The sequence below is a fragment of the Sus scrofa genome, chromosome 3 (assembly GCF_054392235.1).
Source record: "Sus scrofa isolate SSC_HxYL_T2T_F1_AM1 chromosome 3, Sscrofa_HxYL_maternal_Yorkshire_Landrace_v2.0, whole genome shotgun sequence".
Taxonomy (NCBI): Eukaryota; Metazoa; Chordata; class Mammalia; order Artiodactyla; family Suidae; genus Sus; species Sus scrofa.
In genome coordinates, this window is record NC_139385.1 from 10,682,066 (window position 1) to 10,701,682 (window position 19,617).

General features: G+C 40.4%; 1 protein-coding gene across 6 annotated transcripts in view; it reads right to left on the minus strand.

Annotated features, from left to right (window-relative positions):
- BAZ1B (bromodomain adjacent to zinc finger domain 1B) overlaps positions 1–19,617 on the minus strand; it is an 81,608-nt gene that overhangs the window by 12,810 nt on the left and 49,181 nt on the right. For 5 of the 6 annotated variants that reach the window (XR_014840241.1, XR_014840240.1, XR_014840242.1 and 2 more), the window contains 6 exons: positions 18,722–18,860; positions 17,716–17,849; positions 14,964–15,069; positions 14,142–14,240; positions 9,115–9,292; positions 6,476–6,658 (listed from right to left, as the gene is read on the minus strand). Coding sequence is in view for 2 of the 6 variants with exons in the window: in XM_085016807.1 (XP_084872933.1) it covers positions 6,476–6,658; positions 9,115–9,292; positions 14,142–14,240; positions 14,964–15,069; positions 17,716–17,849; positions 18,722–18,860 (839 nt within the window). In the remaining 4 variants the exon portion in view is untranslated. Of the gene's footprint in view, positions 1–6,475; positions 6,659–9,114; positions 9,293–14,141; positions 14,241–14,963; positions 16,167–17,237; positions 17,850–18,721; positions 18,861–19,617 lie in introns of those variants that run through there. The other variant, XR_014840244.1, reaches the window with a different exon arrangement.

Consider the following 19,617-nt stretch of genomic DNA (forward strand, 5'->3'; position numbering starts at 1 on the left):
TATATTAACAAATTCCCCTTGTAAAACATGTAAGTCAATACTCTTTCATGTATGTGCAGAGTTGTACAACAATCAACATAATCTTAATTTTAGAACATTTTCATCACCCAAAGAAGAAATCCTGGCATTCCCCATTCCCTACCCTAACCCACCAATTGCTGCCCAGCCGTAGGCAACCACAATCTACTTCTAGTTTATAGTTTGCCTGTTCTGACTGTTGATATAACATGTGGCTTGTGGCTGGCTTCTTTTACTGAGCATAATGTTTTCTAGCTTCATCTACACCCCAGCATGTAAGAAGAGTGCTTCACTCAATTACAAATTGCTGAGTAATATCCTTTTTTTTAATCCATTCATTTTGGTAGACATCTGGGTTTTTCCAATTTTTTGACTCTTCTGAATAATACTGCTATGAAATGTTTGTGTAATGTTCATTTATTTCTCGTGAAAAACCTGCCCAAGATCTCATAGCAGTTTAGGGCCAGATTTCCTTCAGGTCTCCAGATCCCCAAAATCCAATCCTCTTGGCCTTGTACATTAGCATCCTGTTCTATCCACTGAGTTATCCATCTGGACTAGTCTAGTCTCCAACCAGCCTCTAATTCTGAGGGCAAAAAAAAAAAAGGAATTCAAGATTTTAAAAAACATCCTAGTTTACTCCCACTGCACAGAATTTCAAACATTCCAGAACATTAAAAAAAAAAAAAAAAAAAAAAAAAAGTTCCCATTGTGGCTCAGGGGAAATGAAGCTGACTGGTATCCATGAAGAGGTGGGTTCAAACCCTGACCTCACTGTGGTAAGGATCCAGCATGGCAATGACCTGTGGTGTAGGTTGCAAATACGGCTCAGATCTGACGTTGCTCTGGCTGTGGTGTAGACCAGCGGCTACAGCTCTGATTCAACCCCTAGCTTGGGAACCTCCATATGCCGTGGGTGCAGCCCTAAAAGAAACAAAAACAAAAACACCACCACATTCAAGACTGTTTCTGAAAACAGATACACAGCAGCAACATAAAGTTTCAACATTCAACACATGGCATCAAGCACTCTATCTTGCAGTACTGCTGGGAAGCTAAACACACTATTCTGATGAAAAATTGAAATCCTTTAGCATATTTAAATAAAGTGGGGCCCCAGTCAGAAGTGTATGTAACAAAATCACCATTAATCCCTTTACCTAACAGTAAAAAGGGACAGCATATCTTGGCAAGACTATAAAGAGGCTTCAGATCATATTCTTCCGTAAAAGAATGTTTAAAATGGAAAAACAGATAATCAGGTTGTTAGGACAAATGCATCCAAAGTAAATAGCCTGAAAGAACCCAGGATTTGGCCAAATTATATAACATCTTTCCCACTTAATGTAAGAAAATGAAATAAACGTTAAATATCTGAAATAACTGGCTATCACAGCAAGGGATTTGAGATGATCTACTTTTATAAATAAGAAAACTAAAGCACGGATTAGAGACTGATATGAGCTCATGCAACAACCTAGTGCCAGTGAAAAAAAATGCTGGCCCCTGCTAAGTGGAAAAGCAAAGGACAGTGGAAAATTTCAGCGTGGTGGCAAGGCTGACCTGCGCTGAGGAACTGCAGGGCATAATGCCACTTTAATGGGGAACATTGCTGAACTACTTAGGAGGCAACCTAATTGATTTTCCAAGAAACTCTTCCATGTTTTCCATTTGTGTCCGATGTCTGGGCCCAAAGGTTAAACCTGCAAAATGCTCATATTTTCCTCCCCAGTCAAGCTAAGAATGGTTTCATAGGACAAGCTAAAAAGAGGGTACACTTCACTATGGGGTTGAATACTAAAAAAGAACTTGAGAATTCTACAACTACTAGTTCCCAATGAGAAGAAAATGTTACTGGTAAAGAAATGCCGAGAGGAAAGTTCCCATTATGGCACAACAGAAACGAATCTGACTAGTTAGTATCCATGAAGATGCGGGTTTGATCCCTGGCCTCACTCAGTGGGTTAAGGATCCGGTGTTGCCACGGGCTGAGGTGTAGGTCACAGATGCAGCTTGGATCCTGTATTGCTATGGCTGTGGTGTAGGCTGGGAGCTGTAGCTCCGATTCAAGCCCTAGCCTGGGAACCTCCATATTCCATGGGTGAGGCCCTAAAAAGCAAAAAAAAAAAAAAAAGAAAGAAAGAAAGAAAGAAAAGAAATGGCCAGGAACGATCACATCAAAGAGGTTCTTCTGTGTAGAACTGGGTTAAAAACAAAACCCAAGCAGTACTTAGCACGGCTGAAAATCATGCCTAATAAAAGGAAACTGAAGCAAAGGAGACCTTGTCTTAGATCATCTGGAAGGTTACCTGGATGCTGCAGTCCAGTAAGATAATGATGCGTGTAAAATATGCAAGTCTGTGCCATGAATTAATAGATGAAACTTCATCTAAGTGACTCTGAATTCCTGCTCACCTCTCACCTAAAATCATCTTTCTTGTATCACATATCACCTTTGGCCCCAGGAAGAAACTTAAGGGGAACATGCCAATTATATACTCCTTTCTGAGCTTTAGAGGGGAAAATCACTCTGTAAACTCAAAGGGCCAAACAAGGACTAGCTGTCAGTAATGAGAAGGCCAATTTCAGCTCAGCCTAACAAAGAGCAGGCACCCCTTCCATGATCTGAAGTGGCCCTAGGTATCCTCCACAGGTGGGCCAAGTACTGCTCTTTCGCACCTGTCACACTACTACAACCATCTCTCACACTCAAACTGAGGTCCTTCTACTTATCACCAAAACCCCCAGACTGTACAAAATGACTGGCATAGGCAAGCCTTTAACAGATGTTTGTGAATGAAAGGAAAGAAGAGGGAGTTCCCGGTGGTGCAGTGGGTTAAGGATCCAGTGTTGTCACTACTGTGGCTCAAGTCACTGCTATGGTACAGATTCAATCCTCGGCCTGGGAGCATCTATATGCCATGAGTACAGCCCAAAAAAAAAAAAAAAAAAAAAAAAAAAAAAAAAAAGAGGAGGAAAGAAGAGAAAGAAGTCAAAAACAAGAGAAAGTATTCCACTGGATAATGTCTGGGACCTCTCCCTTAATGTACTGTTTTTGAATTATTTTCTTCACAAGTAATCTTAAGAAATCTAATACACAAAACAGGAAGGAAAAAAAAAAATGGAGCTGCTAGGAGCTCCCACTGTGGCACAGTGGGTTAAGAACTGACTGCAGGGAGTTCCCACTGTGGCTCAGCGGGTTAAAAACCCAACTAGTATTCATGAGGATGCGAGTTTGATCCCCGGCTACACTCAGTGGGTTAAGGAGCTGGTTTTGCTGCAAGCTACAGCACAGGTCACAGATGTGGCTTGGATCCACTGTTGCCACGGTTATAGTGTAGGCCGGCAGCTGCAGCTCTGATTCAACCCCTAGCCTGGGAACTTCCATATGCCATACATGTGGCTATAAAAAGGAAAAAAAAGAAAAAAAAAAACCAAACTCCAAATGATATTGTTCCATTCTGTAAAAATCCAACAAAACTATCTTTGTGTGTGTGTGTGTGTATATATATATATACACACACACACATATAAAAACACATCGAATTATTAAAGAGTGTTATCTTTGGGGGGGGTACTAAGACGGGGATTGTTTCATATTTTATCTCCCTCTCGCATTTGACTTACGATGAGCTTTTAAAATTTTAAAAATTAGAAAAGTGGATATACATATACAAACAAATGAATTGGCCCCTTAACCTTATACTATATACCAAAATTAACTCTAAATGGATCAAAGATCTAAATCTAAGAGCTAAAACTCTAAAACTTGTTGAAGAAAAGAAAGGAGGAAAGTTTCATGACATTGGATTTGTCAGCGATTTCTTTTTTTTTTTTTTTTTCCTTTTTTGTCTTTTTGCCATTTCTTGGGCCGCTTCCGCAGCACATGGAGGTTCCCAGGCTAGGGGTCAAAGCGGAGCTGTAGCTGCCGGCCTACACCAGAGTCACAGCAACGCAAGATCAGAGCCGCGTCTGCAACCTACACTACAGCTTACGGCAACGCAGGATCGTTAACCCACTGAGCAAGGGCGGGGATCGAACCCGCAACCTCATGGTTCCTAGTCAGATTCATTAACCACTGCACCACGACGGGAACTCCTATTCTTTTTTTTTTTTTTTTTTGTCAGTGATTTCTTGAATATGACACCAAAGACGGAGACAACAAAAGAAAAAAGTTAACTTGAACTTCATCAAATTTTAGAACTTCTGTGTATCAAAAGACACTGATACGTTCCCAGGAGGATGGAGATAGGTGCCCCACCCCCACCCCCTCAATGTGGCTGTTCACCTTGGACCTGCAGCGGACGTGGGTATGGCCCAGCACAAGATTTAGCCCCTTTCCCCAATGTGGATGCTCAAGTTAGGCAGCAAGAAACAACAGTCTGCACAGATGAACTACAAGGATCAACTGCCCTCTGTCATGGGATTCAAGCCTCCTACCCCTCCCTTGACCTTCCCCTCCCCTCCGTCACTATTCCTGCCAAAAGTTCCCCCATAAACTCCAGCCACAGATCATTTATAAGCCTAGCATCTCCTCATAGTTGAGGCTGGAGCCATCCTGAGCTCAGCCCATCATTGGCTGATGCTTTAACAAATCTCTCTTGCTTTACCAACGTGGCCTTGCACATTCCTCCTCCGGCAAACTTAACCAACACCATCAGGAGTTCCCACTATGGTGCAATACCATCAGCAGCTTCTTTGCAGCACCAAGATGCAGGTTTAACCCCCAGCCCAGTGCAGCTGGTTAAAGGATATGCCATTGCCGCAGCTGCAGCATAGGTCACGACTGGCTCGGATTTGATCCCTGACTAGGAACTCCATATGCCTCGGAACAGCCAAAAAAGGAAACGGAAAAAAAAAAAAAGACACTATCAACAGAGCAAAAAAAGCAGGTCACAAAATGAGAGAACACATTTGTGAAACATATACTTGATAAATGATTAATATTCAGAATATATATAAGGAAGGAACCCACGTATCTCCCGACACCACTCCCCCAAAAACATTTTTTTCCTTTTTAGGGTCACATCTGCAGCGTATGGAAGGTCCCTGGCTAGTGGCTGAATTGGAGCTGCAGCTGCCGGCCTGTCAAGTTCTTAACCCACTCAGCCACAAAAGGAACTCCCTCCCCCTCCAAAAAAAAAAAAAAAAAAAAGCCAGAGGACTCAAATAGACATTTTCCCAAGATAGATAAGTAGTCAACAAGCACACGAAAGGATGTTCAGCATCACTAATCCTTAGGGAAATGTATATCAAACCACTCACACTCATAAAAGAGATAGGTAATCACAAGTGCCGACAAGGGTGTGGAGAAAGTAAAACCCTTGTGCGTGGCTGGAGGAAATGCAAAATGGTACTGCTGCTATGAAAAACATGGCAGTTCCTCAAAAATTAAATAGAATTACTATGGGATGCCGCCATTCTACTCCTGGGTACACACCCAAAGAATTTAGAGACTAGAACAGATTATTTGTTCATTCATGGTGACAGCAGCATTACTGGATATGGGGGTAATTTGATTATGGCATCTGTCGTCCCACTGACTGCCAGAGTTGAGAGCTCGCCTGGCTGGCTAATGGGTGTCCTCTTCCTCCCTCACCATATGCATTCCCCATCCTTGCTCAAGCTGCAAGCTCAAAGAGGACAATGTTCCCAGAGAGAGGAAGGCCACAACAACCAGATGTGTTCCCCTGCTGAAACTTCCAAACAAGTTCTCAAGGCCCACAGCGACATTATTCACAACACCCATAAGGTAGAAGTGACCCAACTGAGCAGTGAACAAAATGTGGTAAATACACACAACAGAGTACGACTCAGTCTTAAAAAGAAAAAGAAAGAAGAAGAAGAAGGAGGAAATTATGGCACATGCTACAATGCAGGTAACTTTGTAGACATTATGCTAAGTTAAATAAACCAGTCACAAAAGAACAAATGTTATACGGGTCCACTTGCATGAGGAACCTAGCATAGTCAAATTCACAGACACAGAAAGAAAATGATGGTTGCAGGACTGGGGGAAGGGGGAAATGGGTAGTTTAGTGTTTATGGGCATAGTTCCAGTTTGGGAAGATGAAAAAATTCCGGAGATGGATGGTGGTAACAGGTGGAGAATAATGTGTATGTACTTAAAGACAGAGAAGTACACATGTAAAAATGGCTAAATTGTTCATTATGTACACTTTAATTTTTTTAAAATTCAAAAACCACTGCCTTTAAAAAAAAGGAATCAGTTCTGGGAAAGGGGGAGGCGCAGAGCTCTGATCCATTATCTAGCTCTACAGGCAGGGATGTGCTCCACAGCCCAGTTTGAAAATTGTAACATTTGAAGAAAGTGGTAAAAATGAAACACTGGCTCAGGAAGTACTGTTTATGTAGCTAAAAAGCACAGGGTTAAGACTTCTTTAAAACCAGATCACACACTTTTATACAGTCATAAAACTACATCTTAGCTAAATACCTTTGCCTCCTCTGCCATTTTTTTCTCTTCATCCACCTCTTCAGTCTTTGCTGAATCTTCGCTTTGGAGTTTTCTTCTCTTCTGCTTGGGAGCCATGAAGCCCTGGAGAAATTTCTTTATGACACTGGCTTGAAGGGCAATCACACACTCACCAAAATCCTTCAATTTCTCCAGTGAGATCACCTATAGAAAATGATTTAAAAACCAGACTGAGTGGGAGTTCCCACTGTGGCACAGTGGGTTAAAGATCCTGGTATTTCTGCAACTACAGCTTGGATTCAATCGCTGGCCTAGGAACTTCCAGATGCCGTGGATGCAGCCAAAAGAAAAAAGAAAAAGAAAAACAGCCTGAGTGAAAGGCCAAGAGAATGAAAGCAGACTATCCCTCAATTAAATTCAAATCAATCTAGACCCAACAGACCCAAACTGGCTCGGTAACATTAACTGGGTTCCTCAGCTCAGTGGATGGTTTGTTTATGCATTTAAAGCAGCCGACTACCTGGATTTCCCTGATGAAGGAATCCATGGGATGCTGAAAAATAAATTCGTCCTTAAGGAAGTTAAAGAGATTTATTCATTCAACTCAATGAATGTCTTCTAGGCACAAATGACAGTCTCAATATAAAGAAAAACTGAGAAGAAAAGTAAAAATTTACCAACCTACTGGCCTACAAACTATATGCCAGGTAATACATTTTACCTACCTGATCTCATCTAAGCCTCACATTTATTTTATGGATGAGGAAATAGAGGCGAAGTCACTCTGATCCAGATCATGCTCTTAAAGACTGAAACTGCTTTCTCAGTCACACAACATATGCCAACTGAAAAATACCATTTTATAAACTACAAAGGAATGATGATAATCCAGTGTTAGAAAGGTGTGGGCCAGGGTTTGGTAAAAAGTAGGCAACTGATAAATATTTTTTGCTAAATATACAAAAAAAGTAATTATAGTATTTGAAACTGGCAAAATCCTCTCAGTTGAATAATTCCTTAAAAAAAACTACTGAGAACAATAAAGATATTTAAATCCTTTTTTCCCAGGAAATGTACCAAGAATTTATAACCAGACTAATGAAAAAAGTTATATATATATATATATATATATATATATATATATATATATATATATATATATATATATATATATAATTTTCTAATCCTAATAGCAAAAAGAAAGAAAGAAAAAGGTCTGACAGTAAAAGACATCATGTCTAGTGTTTATGGAACCAGTGTTGTCACTGCTATAGCCTAGAAACTTCTGCATGCCTCAGGTGGGGCCAAAAAAAAAAAAAAAGCAAGGATTTATCATATTGAATCCATGGATTATTATGAACCCCAAGTGACATAACAACTAAAAGAAGTGAGGAGTTCCCTTTGTGGCTCAGTGGTTAACAAATCCAACTAGGATCCATGAGGATGTAGGTTTGATCCCTGGCCTCACTCACTGGGTTAAGGATCGGCAGTGCTGTGAGCTGTAGTGTACGTCGCAACATAACTTGGATCTGGCATTGCTGTGGCTGTGGTGTAGGCCGGCAGGTGAAGCTCCAATTCAACCCCTAGCCTGGGAACCTCCATATGCCATGGGTTTGGCCTGAAAAAAGCAAAAAAACAAAACAAGAACTAAAAGAAATGACAGAAGGGGGAGGGGCACAACTGCTCATAAAAACCACACAACTGGAGTTCCCGTCGTGGTTCAGTGGAAACAAATTTGACTAGTATCCATGAGAATGCAGGTTCAATCCCTGGCCTCGCTCAGTAGGTTAAGGATCTGGCGTTGCCGTCAGCTGTGGTGTAGGTCGAAGACGTGGCCCAGATACTGAGTTGCTATGGCTGTGGCGTAGGCCGGCAGCTAGAGATCTGATTTGACCCCTAGCCTGGGAACCTCCATATGCTACAGGTGCAGCCCTAAAAAGATAAATAAATAAATACCACACAACTATTAACACACTGCTATAGTACATATGAACAATTTTAAGACTCACAAATATTAGTATGTTTTGAGTTATGTGGGCTTTACTATTTAAAAGCAACCAAAAAATATTTATAGTAATAACTGATGGACAGTGGTCTCTAATCTCTTCTCCAGCTTTGATACCTAAACGCATCTCATGGGGGGCACGGGGGCTCTTGAACTATTACACCTATACCATTTACGTGTCCTTCTGAGCAGTAAAGGACAGGACTACGTATGGGCCTTGAAATGTACCCATTTAACAGCCGAGTGTTGCCCATCACAAGCATTATTAACTCCACTGAGCTGATTAGGTTTAGGCAAAGGACAAAAGTAGGATACACAAATGTTTCATTCCCTAAAGCCAGGCATCACATGGGAATAAGTATGTTAAACAATGTTATATGACTAAGACTCCAGGACCAGTTTTCATTCAACTTAACAGAAAGGCTCTTTTGAACCAAGGTTCTGAGCCAACTTTAGGTTTTTCTGGATACCAGTAAAAGATGGCAAAGGAAAAATATCATATGTACATAGAGAATTTAGGGTTCTACATGTGTCTTTTAAGAAAAACCCAAATGTATGATTTCCAGAGTTATCTAAGGAAGTCATGGACAGTATCAGGGAACAAGTCCAAACTGAGTTTCCACAGATTTCAAAGGTGTATTCCTTATGTTCTTACCCGAGCTTCAAATTCTGATGTTTCTTCCACATAACCAAGTCCTCCCTTCTGCAACCTTGTTGCAACTTCAATGAGATCACTACGAAGAAAGTTTAAAAGCTCCTGGTTGCCATCACAGGATTTTAGACCCAAATTTGGCTTCCGGGCCAGATGAATAGAATGAATAATGTCCTGGTACCTAGAAAAGTTGGGATGAGGGAGAATAAATAAACTTTTAAAAATGTTCTATAAATTTCAATTATTTCAATGACATGTTCTATTTCTAAAGAAGACTTATTTAGATTCTTTTCATCTCGTGAATTTTTTTATTTTTATTTTTTGGCTGTACCTGCAGCACATAGAAGTTCCTAGGTCAGGGATCAAACCTGTGCCACAGCAGCGACCTGAGCCACTGCGGTGACAACCCCGGAGCCTTAACCTGATGCACCTCAAAAGAGCTCCTCTTTCTCGTTTTCTTGTTGTTTCTTTTTTCTTACAGCTGCACCTGCTGCACATGGAAGTTCCCAGGCTAGGGGTTGAATTAGAGCTGCTGCTGAGGCCTACACCACAGCCACAACAACACAGAATCCGAGCCTCATCTGTGACCTGCGCCGTAGCTTGCATCAACACTGGATCCTAAACTCACCGAGTGAGGCTAGGGATCAAACCTGCATCCTCACGGAGACAATGCAGGTCTTTAACCCGCTGAGCCGCAATGAGAACTCCCTCTTATTTTTTAATAGCCTCGTGTTTCTTACACAAAATCTCAAATTTCTCTTATTCTTGATTCATTTAAAAAACACACTTCTTTTATTCTGTATATGATAACTGCTGTTATCTGAAGTGTGTTTCTTTACTTAACTCTCACTCATTGTACCTGTTTGTTTTAATACAAGTTTCTTAAAACTTTGTGGAAATTTTGTGACACCTGGTATGAGGTTACGCTCCCCTGGAGGGAAAGTGCATTTGCCAGCCTGCCAAATTAATTGCCAGAAATTGCTACCAACCTGAAACAGCTTTAAATCATCTGCCTGGAATTCTTCACAACACGGAAAAAAACACGAGTTTGCCCTGAAAACCCACACAAGGACCTGCAAAGTTCACTCACACGAAAGGTCACAGCAGTAGAGACTCTAGAGTCTGGTAAGACTCTCTGCCTTGGATGGCCAAAAGCTTCACTGTTGGCTTCTTATACCAAATTAAAAAACTAATGCTCGAAGTCATCAAAGCTGGGTACTACGTTCCCTTTTCAATTTTTTTTTTTCCTTTTCCAGTCACACCCAAGGCATGAGGAAGTTCCCGGGCCGGGGATCGAATCCAAGCCTGCTGCACCACAGGGGGAACTCCTTCATTCTTAATAATAATTCTTAATATTCTCCTCTGAATACAACTCCTCGTGTCCCACTGGTTTTCTCAAAAAGGAGTATACTTTCATTGCCTTCTAGATACTACCTAATTTCCCTTTTTATTTCTTTTTGGCCACACGCTCAGCAAATGGAAGTTCCCGAGCCTGGGACTGAATCTGAAACACAGCAGCAACAAAGCCAGATTCTTAGCCCACTGTGCCCGGCTGGGAATAAAACCTGTGCTTCAGCACTGATCCAAGCCAGTACAGAGACAACATGAGGTAACTTAACCTGCTTCACCACAGCAAGAAATCCGTCTTGAATTTTCTTTCTTTTTTTTTTTTTGCTGCCCAACGGCAGATAGAGTTCCCAGGCCACAGCTACACACCACCAGATCCTCTAACCCACTGTGCCAGGGACGGAACCTCTGTCCCAGCACTCCAGAGACGCTGGCGACCCCATTATGACACAGCAGAACTATTTTTTTTTTTTTTTTTTTTAACTGTATCCGCAGCACTGAAGTTCCCAGACAAGGGATCAAACTCTTGTCACACCACAACCTAAGACACTACAGTAACGATGACAGATTCTTAACCCACTGCACAAGAGAACTCCAGTTTCCCTTTAATTTTCTTCTTTGATCGAAGTTTCACCTAGGAATACACTGAACTTACTACCTATTAAGACCTTTGTGGTCATCTTTGAAGAATTTATTTCTAATTTTACTGCAATCTGATCAGAGAATGTATCCTGAAACTCGCTTTTTGAAACTGTTGAAATTGTTTCCATGACTAAGCATAAGCATATAACAAAAAACTTTATTTCCAACTGGCCTGGTATCCTCCTGTACACTAAAAATTCTTTTAACTGAGACGTTACTGAATGCACACTCTTTTCTAAAATATCCCCCATTGTTTTACATCTTTTCTTGAAAAGAGCATACATGTTTTTATTTTATAAACTTAAGCCTCAACTGGTTCATGATACATTATCCTATCCCCTTGGCCACCCTCAGAGGAAATAATTCAAATAATCAACAAGAGTGAAATAAATTGGGGTAGATTCACAAATATTACAGATTCATGGAATATTATGTAGAAAGGAAAATGATGGAGTTTGGTTATGAACAAGGATGGCTCTTTAATAAAAGTCTCAAAATAAGTCTCAAAGACTACATACTGATTGATAGCCTTTTAAAAAGTTCAAACCAAACAAAGTAAGACAAGGCTTTTTGTTTTTCTTAAATGTCTAACAAAACCAGGAAAACATTTTATTTTTAAATGTGACAAGGAGTTCCTGCCATGGTTCAGTGGTTAAGAATCCAACTAGGAACCATGAGGTGGCGGGTTTGATTCCTACCCTTGCTCAGTGGGTTAAGGATCCAGCGTTGCCGTGAGCTGTAGTGTAGGTGGCAGATGCAGCTTGGATCCCGAGTTGCTGTGGCTCGGGATAAATAATTAATTAATAAATAAATAAATAAAGTGTGATAGTCTCTCACATTTCAGTGGAAGCACCTGATCTGTTCACATTCAGTGAACAGAACAAGTCCTTTCAACCCAACACATGTGCCTATCAGAAAGTTCCCAGGCCAGGGATTGAACCCATACCACAGCAGTGACAATACCGAATCCCCAGCCCGCTGCCTTTCTTAATTTGCCTAGTCATATCTGTAAGACAGCATGGTTCTAAATACAATTTTAATTAATTTACACATTAGACTAAAACCAGTCACTCTAAAAAGCCTGGCAAAGCTGCACAGTGTGCACTGAAAAGTATTTTCCTTCTCTCTTCAGTTAAACCTAAACTGAAGTACGAAAACATGCACTCTGGAGTTCCTGTCGTAGTGCAGCAGAAACGAATCTGACTAGGAACTACGAGGTTGCAGGTTCGATCCCTGGCCTCGCTCAGGGGGTTAAGGATCCAGTGTTGCCATGAGTGAGTTAAAGATCTTGGCATTGCTGAGTCACAGACACGGCTTGGAACTGGTGTTGCTGTGGCTGTGGCAATAGGCCGGCAGCAATAGCTCCATTAGATCCCTAGCCTGGGAACCTCCATATGCCATGGGTGCAACCCTAAAAGGACAAAAGACCAAAAAAAAAGCATGCAATCAGATATTAAAGGTGGCCTTAAGCCAGAATCTATCCTGGCTTTGATACAAACAATGGCTAGAAGAGGATAGACACTAGCAAATCTACATGGCACTGATATTGATGCTAATTTAGTAGACAGTTGGGGGTTTTTTGGAGATATAATTCATATAACACTAAACTCATCATTTTAAAGCATATACTTGGCAGTGGTTTTCATGTTGTAGAACCATCAAACTACCTAATTCCAGGAGTTCCTGTTACGGCTCAGTGGAAACGAATCAGGTTAGATATGGGTTCAATCCCTGCCTTCAATCCCTGCCCTCAATTAGTGGGTCGGGGATCCGGCATTGCCAAGAGTTATGGTGTAGGGTGTAGATGTGGCTTGGATTCAGAGTTGCTGCGGCTGTAGCGTAAGCCAACAGCTGTATCTCCAATTCGACCCCTAGCCTGGGAACTTCCATGTGACGTGAGTGTAGCCCTAAAAAGCAAAACAAGCAAACAAACAAACAAAACAAAACAAAAACAAAAAAACCACCTAATTCCAAAGCATATTCATCACCCCTTAAAAAAAAATCCTTATCTATTAGCAGTTACTCCCAATTCTTCCTATCCCCCCAATCTCCTGGCAACCACTAATCTATTTTCTGATTACAAATCTGCCTATTGTGGGAGTTGCCATTTGGCTCAGCAGTAACAGACCCGACTAGTAACCATGAGGATGCAGGTTCAATGCCTGGCTGCACTCAGTGGGTCAAGGATCCTGGGTTGCCATGAGTTGTGTGGTAGGTCAAAGATGAGGCTCAGATCCCTCATTGCTGCGGCTGTGGTGTAGGCCGGCAGCTACATCTTCGAAAAAAACTGCCTAATGTGGATGTCTCACATAAATAAGCCTGTGGCCTTTTATGTCTGCCTTGACTTAGGACATTGTTCTCTAGGTTCATCCACGTTGTAACGTATTTCGGTACACTGTCCTTTTTAAGACTAAACTTATGAATATAACCACACTTTGATTATTCATCCATTAGTTGATAAATATTTGGGTTTTTTCTTTTTTTTGGCTATTTTAGAAACGGACATACTTCTGAATACCAACTGAGGTGGAACTGCATTTGCAAGGCTGCCTAACTACAATGAGGCTCTCAGCCTGGTATATGTCGGGCTAGTTAATGAATTAATTCTGCTACTCCACATATGCATGGTTTAAAAAAGCATACTTGGAGTTCCCGTCATGGCACAGTGGTTAATGAATCCAACTAGGAACCATGAGGTTGCGGGTTCATTCCGTGGCCTTGCTCAGTGGGTTAACGATCCGGCATTGCCATGAGCTGTAGTGTAGGTGGCAGATGCAGCTCGGATCCCGAGTTGCTGTGGCTCTGGCATAGGCCGGTGGCTACAGCTCCGATTCGACCCCTAGCCTGGGAACCTCCATATGCCACAGGAAGCAGCCCTAGAAAAGGCAAAAAGACTAAAAAATAAATAAATAAATAAATACAAATAAATAAGTAAAAAAGCATACTTTTCCAAATAAGCGTAAGGTGTCAATACCGTACAAGACCTTCTACTTTAATAGCTTTTATGGATAAAATATGAGAAGCAAGATGAAAACCCTTACCTCTTCTCTAGTCTCTCTTTAAGCTGACTTTCTCTTATTCCCTGAGAGTGAAGGCAGTTTAGCAACTCATCCAGCTCCTTTTGACTATCACATAAAAACCTGTAAGGGCAAAAAAAAAAAAAAATCAAATACCAGGAAAGGGATATGGAGTTGGTGGTAGGAGTTGAGAAAGCAGAATTCCAACTTTGCTCAGAAGTAGAACAATTTACTATTTCCATCAGACCTAACATTAACTTTATCTTAAGACATTGGAGCCAGTGCTTCCTATTAAAATGTTGTATGTGACAAATTATAAAGTTAATAGGCACACTTGTCCATACTCCTTTTCAATGAGTAAACTTACATGCAAAAATAAAAGATAAAAAGGTCACTAAACTAAAGCTGATCACAGCTAAAGCAGTTAATGTAACTGCAAAGTAAAAGAGACCCTTCTCAAAACCTAGCTCCCTGGCTAAAAGCAGAAGAGGCACAAAGGAAGATTAATGGCTATGTTTACAATGTTTTTATTCTTTAATGAAGATGAAAATCCTAAATACTTCTATTCCCAAGGAGAATGAAAGGCTTTTCCAATGATATGTAAGATCTATCATACATTATATAAAGTTACATTACAAAGAAAAAATAAAATTCTAAACCTTACGCAATATATTCTTATCAAAAAAATCAAATCTGTTTTTAAAGCAATGAGCTTACATATCCAAGAAATCAAAATCATGCAAAACACTCTTAGAAAATCACTAACTCACTGGTGTCAGTATATTAACTATTTTCTTAACACTGAAAAAGAAAAAGAAAGAGCAACCAGATGAATGCTCACATTACCATAGGTTCTGTCCTTGTTTGGGTACAGTGGTCTCTACAGCAATTTCTGTTGCTGGTCCATGTTGTGTGTTCATGTTTACATTTTTGCCTAGGTTTGCCTTCTTGGCTGAGAAAAATTTATACATTAGGCTGAATACAGTAAATGCTCAATTCCTAGTTTCAAATCTAAGCAGTACACAGTGCAAATTTAACAACTAACAACACAAATGATGCCCATTAAATATAACAACATGTAGGAATTCCCATTGTGGCTTAGCAGTAACGAACCCAACTAGTATCCATGAGGACTCGGGTTCAATCTCTGGCCTTGCTTAGTGGGTTAAGGATCCAGCATCAACACGAGCTGTGGTGCAGGCTGGCAGCTACACGTCTTATTTGACCCTTAGCCTGGTAATTTCCATATGCCACAGGTATGGCCCTAAAGAGACTGAATAAATAAATCCATATGTATAACAGATGCTGATTTTTCTTAAACATCTTACATACAGCACATTATCTGAGATAGTTGCTCTCTATACAGTTGAACAGTTGTATAGGTCAAAGTTTGGGTATCATAAATTAGAATGGAGAGAGGTGACTAAATAACTGAGCGAATACACAATCTGCTCCTTGCTGATGTTAAGCACAAGGGCATCTGTGATGAAGGAGACACAACTGAAATATATAAACCACCACGCACTTTCCCTGGAGGCTTCACTGTCAAACGTGATTAGCTTTTGTGTAAACGGCTCCTGTATACTAATATTATGACATCACTACAGATAGCTCCTATTTGAGACCCTTCCTAAAATTACAATTGGTTCTCTCCCCTTTACCCTGCAGCATCTCCTCTGCAATGCTAACACATAACCTTGTTTAGTCTTTTCAGTCAGGTCGTTTTGAAGAGACCTGCTGTGCTGGAACTAGAAACTATGAAGGAACAGCGTCTCTACCAGGATGCTCTAGAAATGAAGGGATGGGGATGCCAGTCTTCCCTCAGGAGCTATAACTGGATAGACCTGATTTTTAAAGACGGCCATTAAGCTTTTGAGATATGTTATAAAATCACAGCCCCCCATCCCACTGGAATCTCTCTCAAGTCTGAAGATGCTAACTTTTAGGCCTGTTGTGGCTCAGCGGAAACGAATCTGACTAGCATCCATGAGGACACAGGTTCGATCTCTGACTTTGCTCAGTGGGTTAAGGATCCAACATTGCCATGAGCTGTGGTGTAGGTCACAGACACAGCTGAGTTGCTGGGGCTGTGGTGCAGGCTGGCAGCTATAGCTCCGACTCGACCCCTAGCCTGGGAACCTCTATAAGCCACCGGTGCAGCCCTAAAAAGAAAAAAAGACAAAAAAAATGTAATTTTTTTAATTAAAAAATATTTTTCTTGAAACTTTTTAAAATTTTTTTCTTCTTCCCACCATGGCTCAGCAGTAACAAACCCGACCACAATTGTGGGTTCCATCCCTGGCCTTACTCGTTGGGTTAAAGATCTGGCGTTGCTTCGAGCTATGGTGTCAGTTAAAGATGTGGCTCGGTTTCTGAGTTGCTGTAGCATAAGCTGGCAGCTGCAGCTCCTACTCGAACCCTAGCCTGGGAACTTCCAAGCTTTTGAGATATGTTATAAAATCACCCATGAAGCCCTAAAAAGCAAAAATAAAAACAAAGAAACAAAAAACACGCAGTTTAAGAAAGAATATATAGGAGTTCCCATCGTGGCTCAGTGGTTAACAAACCCAACTAGGAACCATGAGGTTGCTGTGGCTGTCGCACAGGCCGGTAGTTATAGCTCCAATTAGACCCCTAGCCTGGGAACCTTCATATGTCACGGGTGCAACCCTGAAAAAGAAAAAAAGAAGAAAAAAAAAGAAAGAATATATATATACACATAAATATATATATATATTTTAGAAAAGTACTCTTTTTTTGGTCTTTTTAGGGTTGCACCTTTGGCATATGGAGGTTCCCAGGCTAGGGGTCTAATCGGAGCTGTAGCTGCCGGCCTACACCACAGCCACAGCAATGCCAGATCTGAGCCTCGTCTCTGACCTACACCACAGCTCATGGCAACACCAGATCCTTAACCCATTGAGCAAGGCCAGGGATCGAACCGTAACCTCATGGTTCCTAGTTGGGTTCATTTCCGCTGCACCACGATGGGAACTCCCTCTTTTCTATTTATTTTAAAAAGTGAACATATTCATGTAAGCAGACCCCAAATCAAGAAAAAGAACAGTATCAATGCCCGCTACGACTCTTCTCAGTCACTTATTCTAGTTAGATATTCACTGTGTTTCTCCTCACTGGAATTTGTTATTTGACATTAAGAACCTTCTATGCCAGGTTTGCTATCTTGTACCACACAGCACATGAAATACTGGCTGGCACATAAGAGATGCTCCATAATATCAAATACATGAATTTTAAAAGCAGAAGACGACATACAACGCCCCTCTTGGCTCCCTTACCTCAATTCCGGCCCTTGAAGTAACTACCAAGAGATTTCCAAGGAACAAAGTTTGTTTAAAATCTAATACCCAAATATCCTAATATTCAAGTTATCCTTTCACACAACGCCTGGAACAAAGTTGGTGATCAAGTGTTACGTTTCTTTCCTTTTTCTTTGCATTTCACATCTTTCCATCCACTCAAATAAATCTACCCGAGAAGGAAATAAGTTTAGCAAATGAAGAAAAGGGATAGAGGGAAGAGAGTCTTAATAGTGACCCTGCTTGAGGAGGGCCAGGTAGTCAGCAGATATACATACTACGGGGACAGTAATCCTCATCGGGGGAGGCCGCGCGGTCTTTTCGGTGGTTGCTGAAGCGGTAGTCAATGCTGTCATGCACCCATCCTTTCTCAATGAACAAACCTGGGACTTCATCTGAGAAGAGCCAGTATCTATAAATCACAACCACATATTAATAAGTAGTGAAAGATCATGAGCACAGGAGGACGTCATTGCTGAGGAAGATGATTACAGAATATCACAGTATTCAGCAGATACAAATTCTAAAGGAAAGCATAGGAAAAAAAAAAAAAAATGGAGTTCCCACAGGAAACGAATCCAACTAGGAACCATGAGGTTTTGGGTTCAATCCCTGGCCTCAGGCATTGGGTTAAGGATATGGTATTGCTGTGAGCTGTGGTGTAGGTCACAGAAGTGGCTCGGAACTCGCACTGTTGTGACTGTGGCATAGGCTGGCAGCTGTAGCTCTGACTAGACCCCTACCCCTGGGAACCTCCAAATGCCACAGGTGCAGCCCTAAAAAGCAAAATACAATTAAATAAATAAAGCATAGAATACTGAAATTTTTGGAATTTGAGAATCACTTAATATCTGTAATTTTTGTAACTTCTAATAGTTCTCTACTTTAGGTTCCACACAATGTATGCATTTAAAATATCTCACCATCTTATAAGCACCTTTTTAGAATACATTTTTCCTATCATCATAATTTTAAGCTTCACAGCTGTGGTTCATCTTCAAGGACAGGGTTATGTCTTATCTAACATCGTACACCTAGCATTTGGCACAGTACCCAAATGCTAATATTGGGAATATCTAATACCCAAATATCCTAATCAACTTATCCTTTCACACAACACCTGGGACAAAGTTGGTGATCAAGTGTTACGTTTCTTTCCTTTTTCTATGCATTTGGCACAGTAAATATTCAAATAATGTGCGATAAGCAATTCTGTTTACGATATCCACAAATGAGTAACAATATAACAGCCCTAAAAGATAAAAATTAAGTTTAATAACTTACCTATTATGGTTTCGATCTGTACCAATTGGAGTCCTGCGCATGACTAGTTTTGCCTTAGCAATTCCTTCCTGGAACGCCTTCTCAGCAGCTGCTTTGTGCTTTCGAATTCTTTCTTCTTCAGCTTCACGTTCTAGTTTCACTGTTAAATATAAAATGAATCACTTAAGTTTTTTTCTTAAATTAAGTTCTACTCTTATAAATTTAAACAAGATTTAGAGTCAGAAATGCCTGATATAAGTATACTTTCATCAAATCTTCTAATCTGTTTTAAGAAATGATCTGTAAGACAGCAATTTGTCTGGTCCTCCTATGTTCTTTGAATTTTGGTGATGTCTCAGCCATCAACTCAGTGCAAAATCTTTTCTCTCCAAAATTTAAGTTATTAATTAATTTTATTGAGAACTGATTTTAAATGTAACGCTCAAAATCCTTAAACAGAATTAACTAAAAAACATTTTCTGATAAGACTAGTCACAAGATCCTCAAAATGATCAGGATGAATAAAAACAGAATAGCTATTTAAAAATACAACATATTTCAGTCCTGAGGAATTTAGAAAAAAGAACTGAGAAAACAAGACCAGGGAAGCAACTGCAGATAATAACTGCCTACCAAATACTATTTTTCCAGTTATTCAGCAAGTCACAACTGATAATAATGGGAAAAAGTTTTAAATCAATTTATTTCTGATCATTCATTGTATAAGCTTATTTTATCCAGATAGAAATTTCCCTCAACAATGAAACAAGCCTTGGAATCTTGCCTTTTAAGCTTTTCCACAACAGTCACAAATTTTGACACTTTTAGTACAGGGCACTGCTATTTACAATACTGGAAATTTTACTTCTGGCCCTATATTGATGACAACATCTACAATATAGGAAGAATCTGGAGAA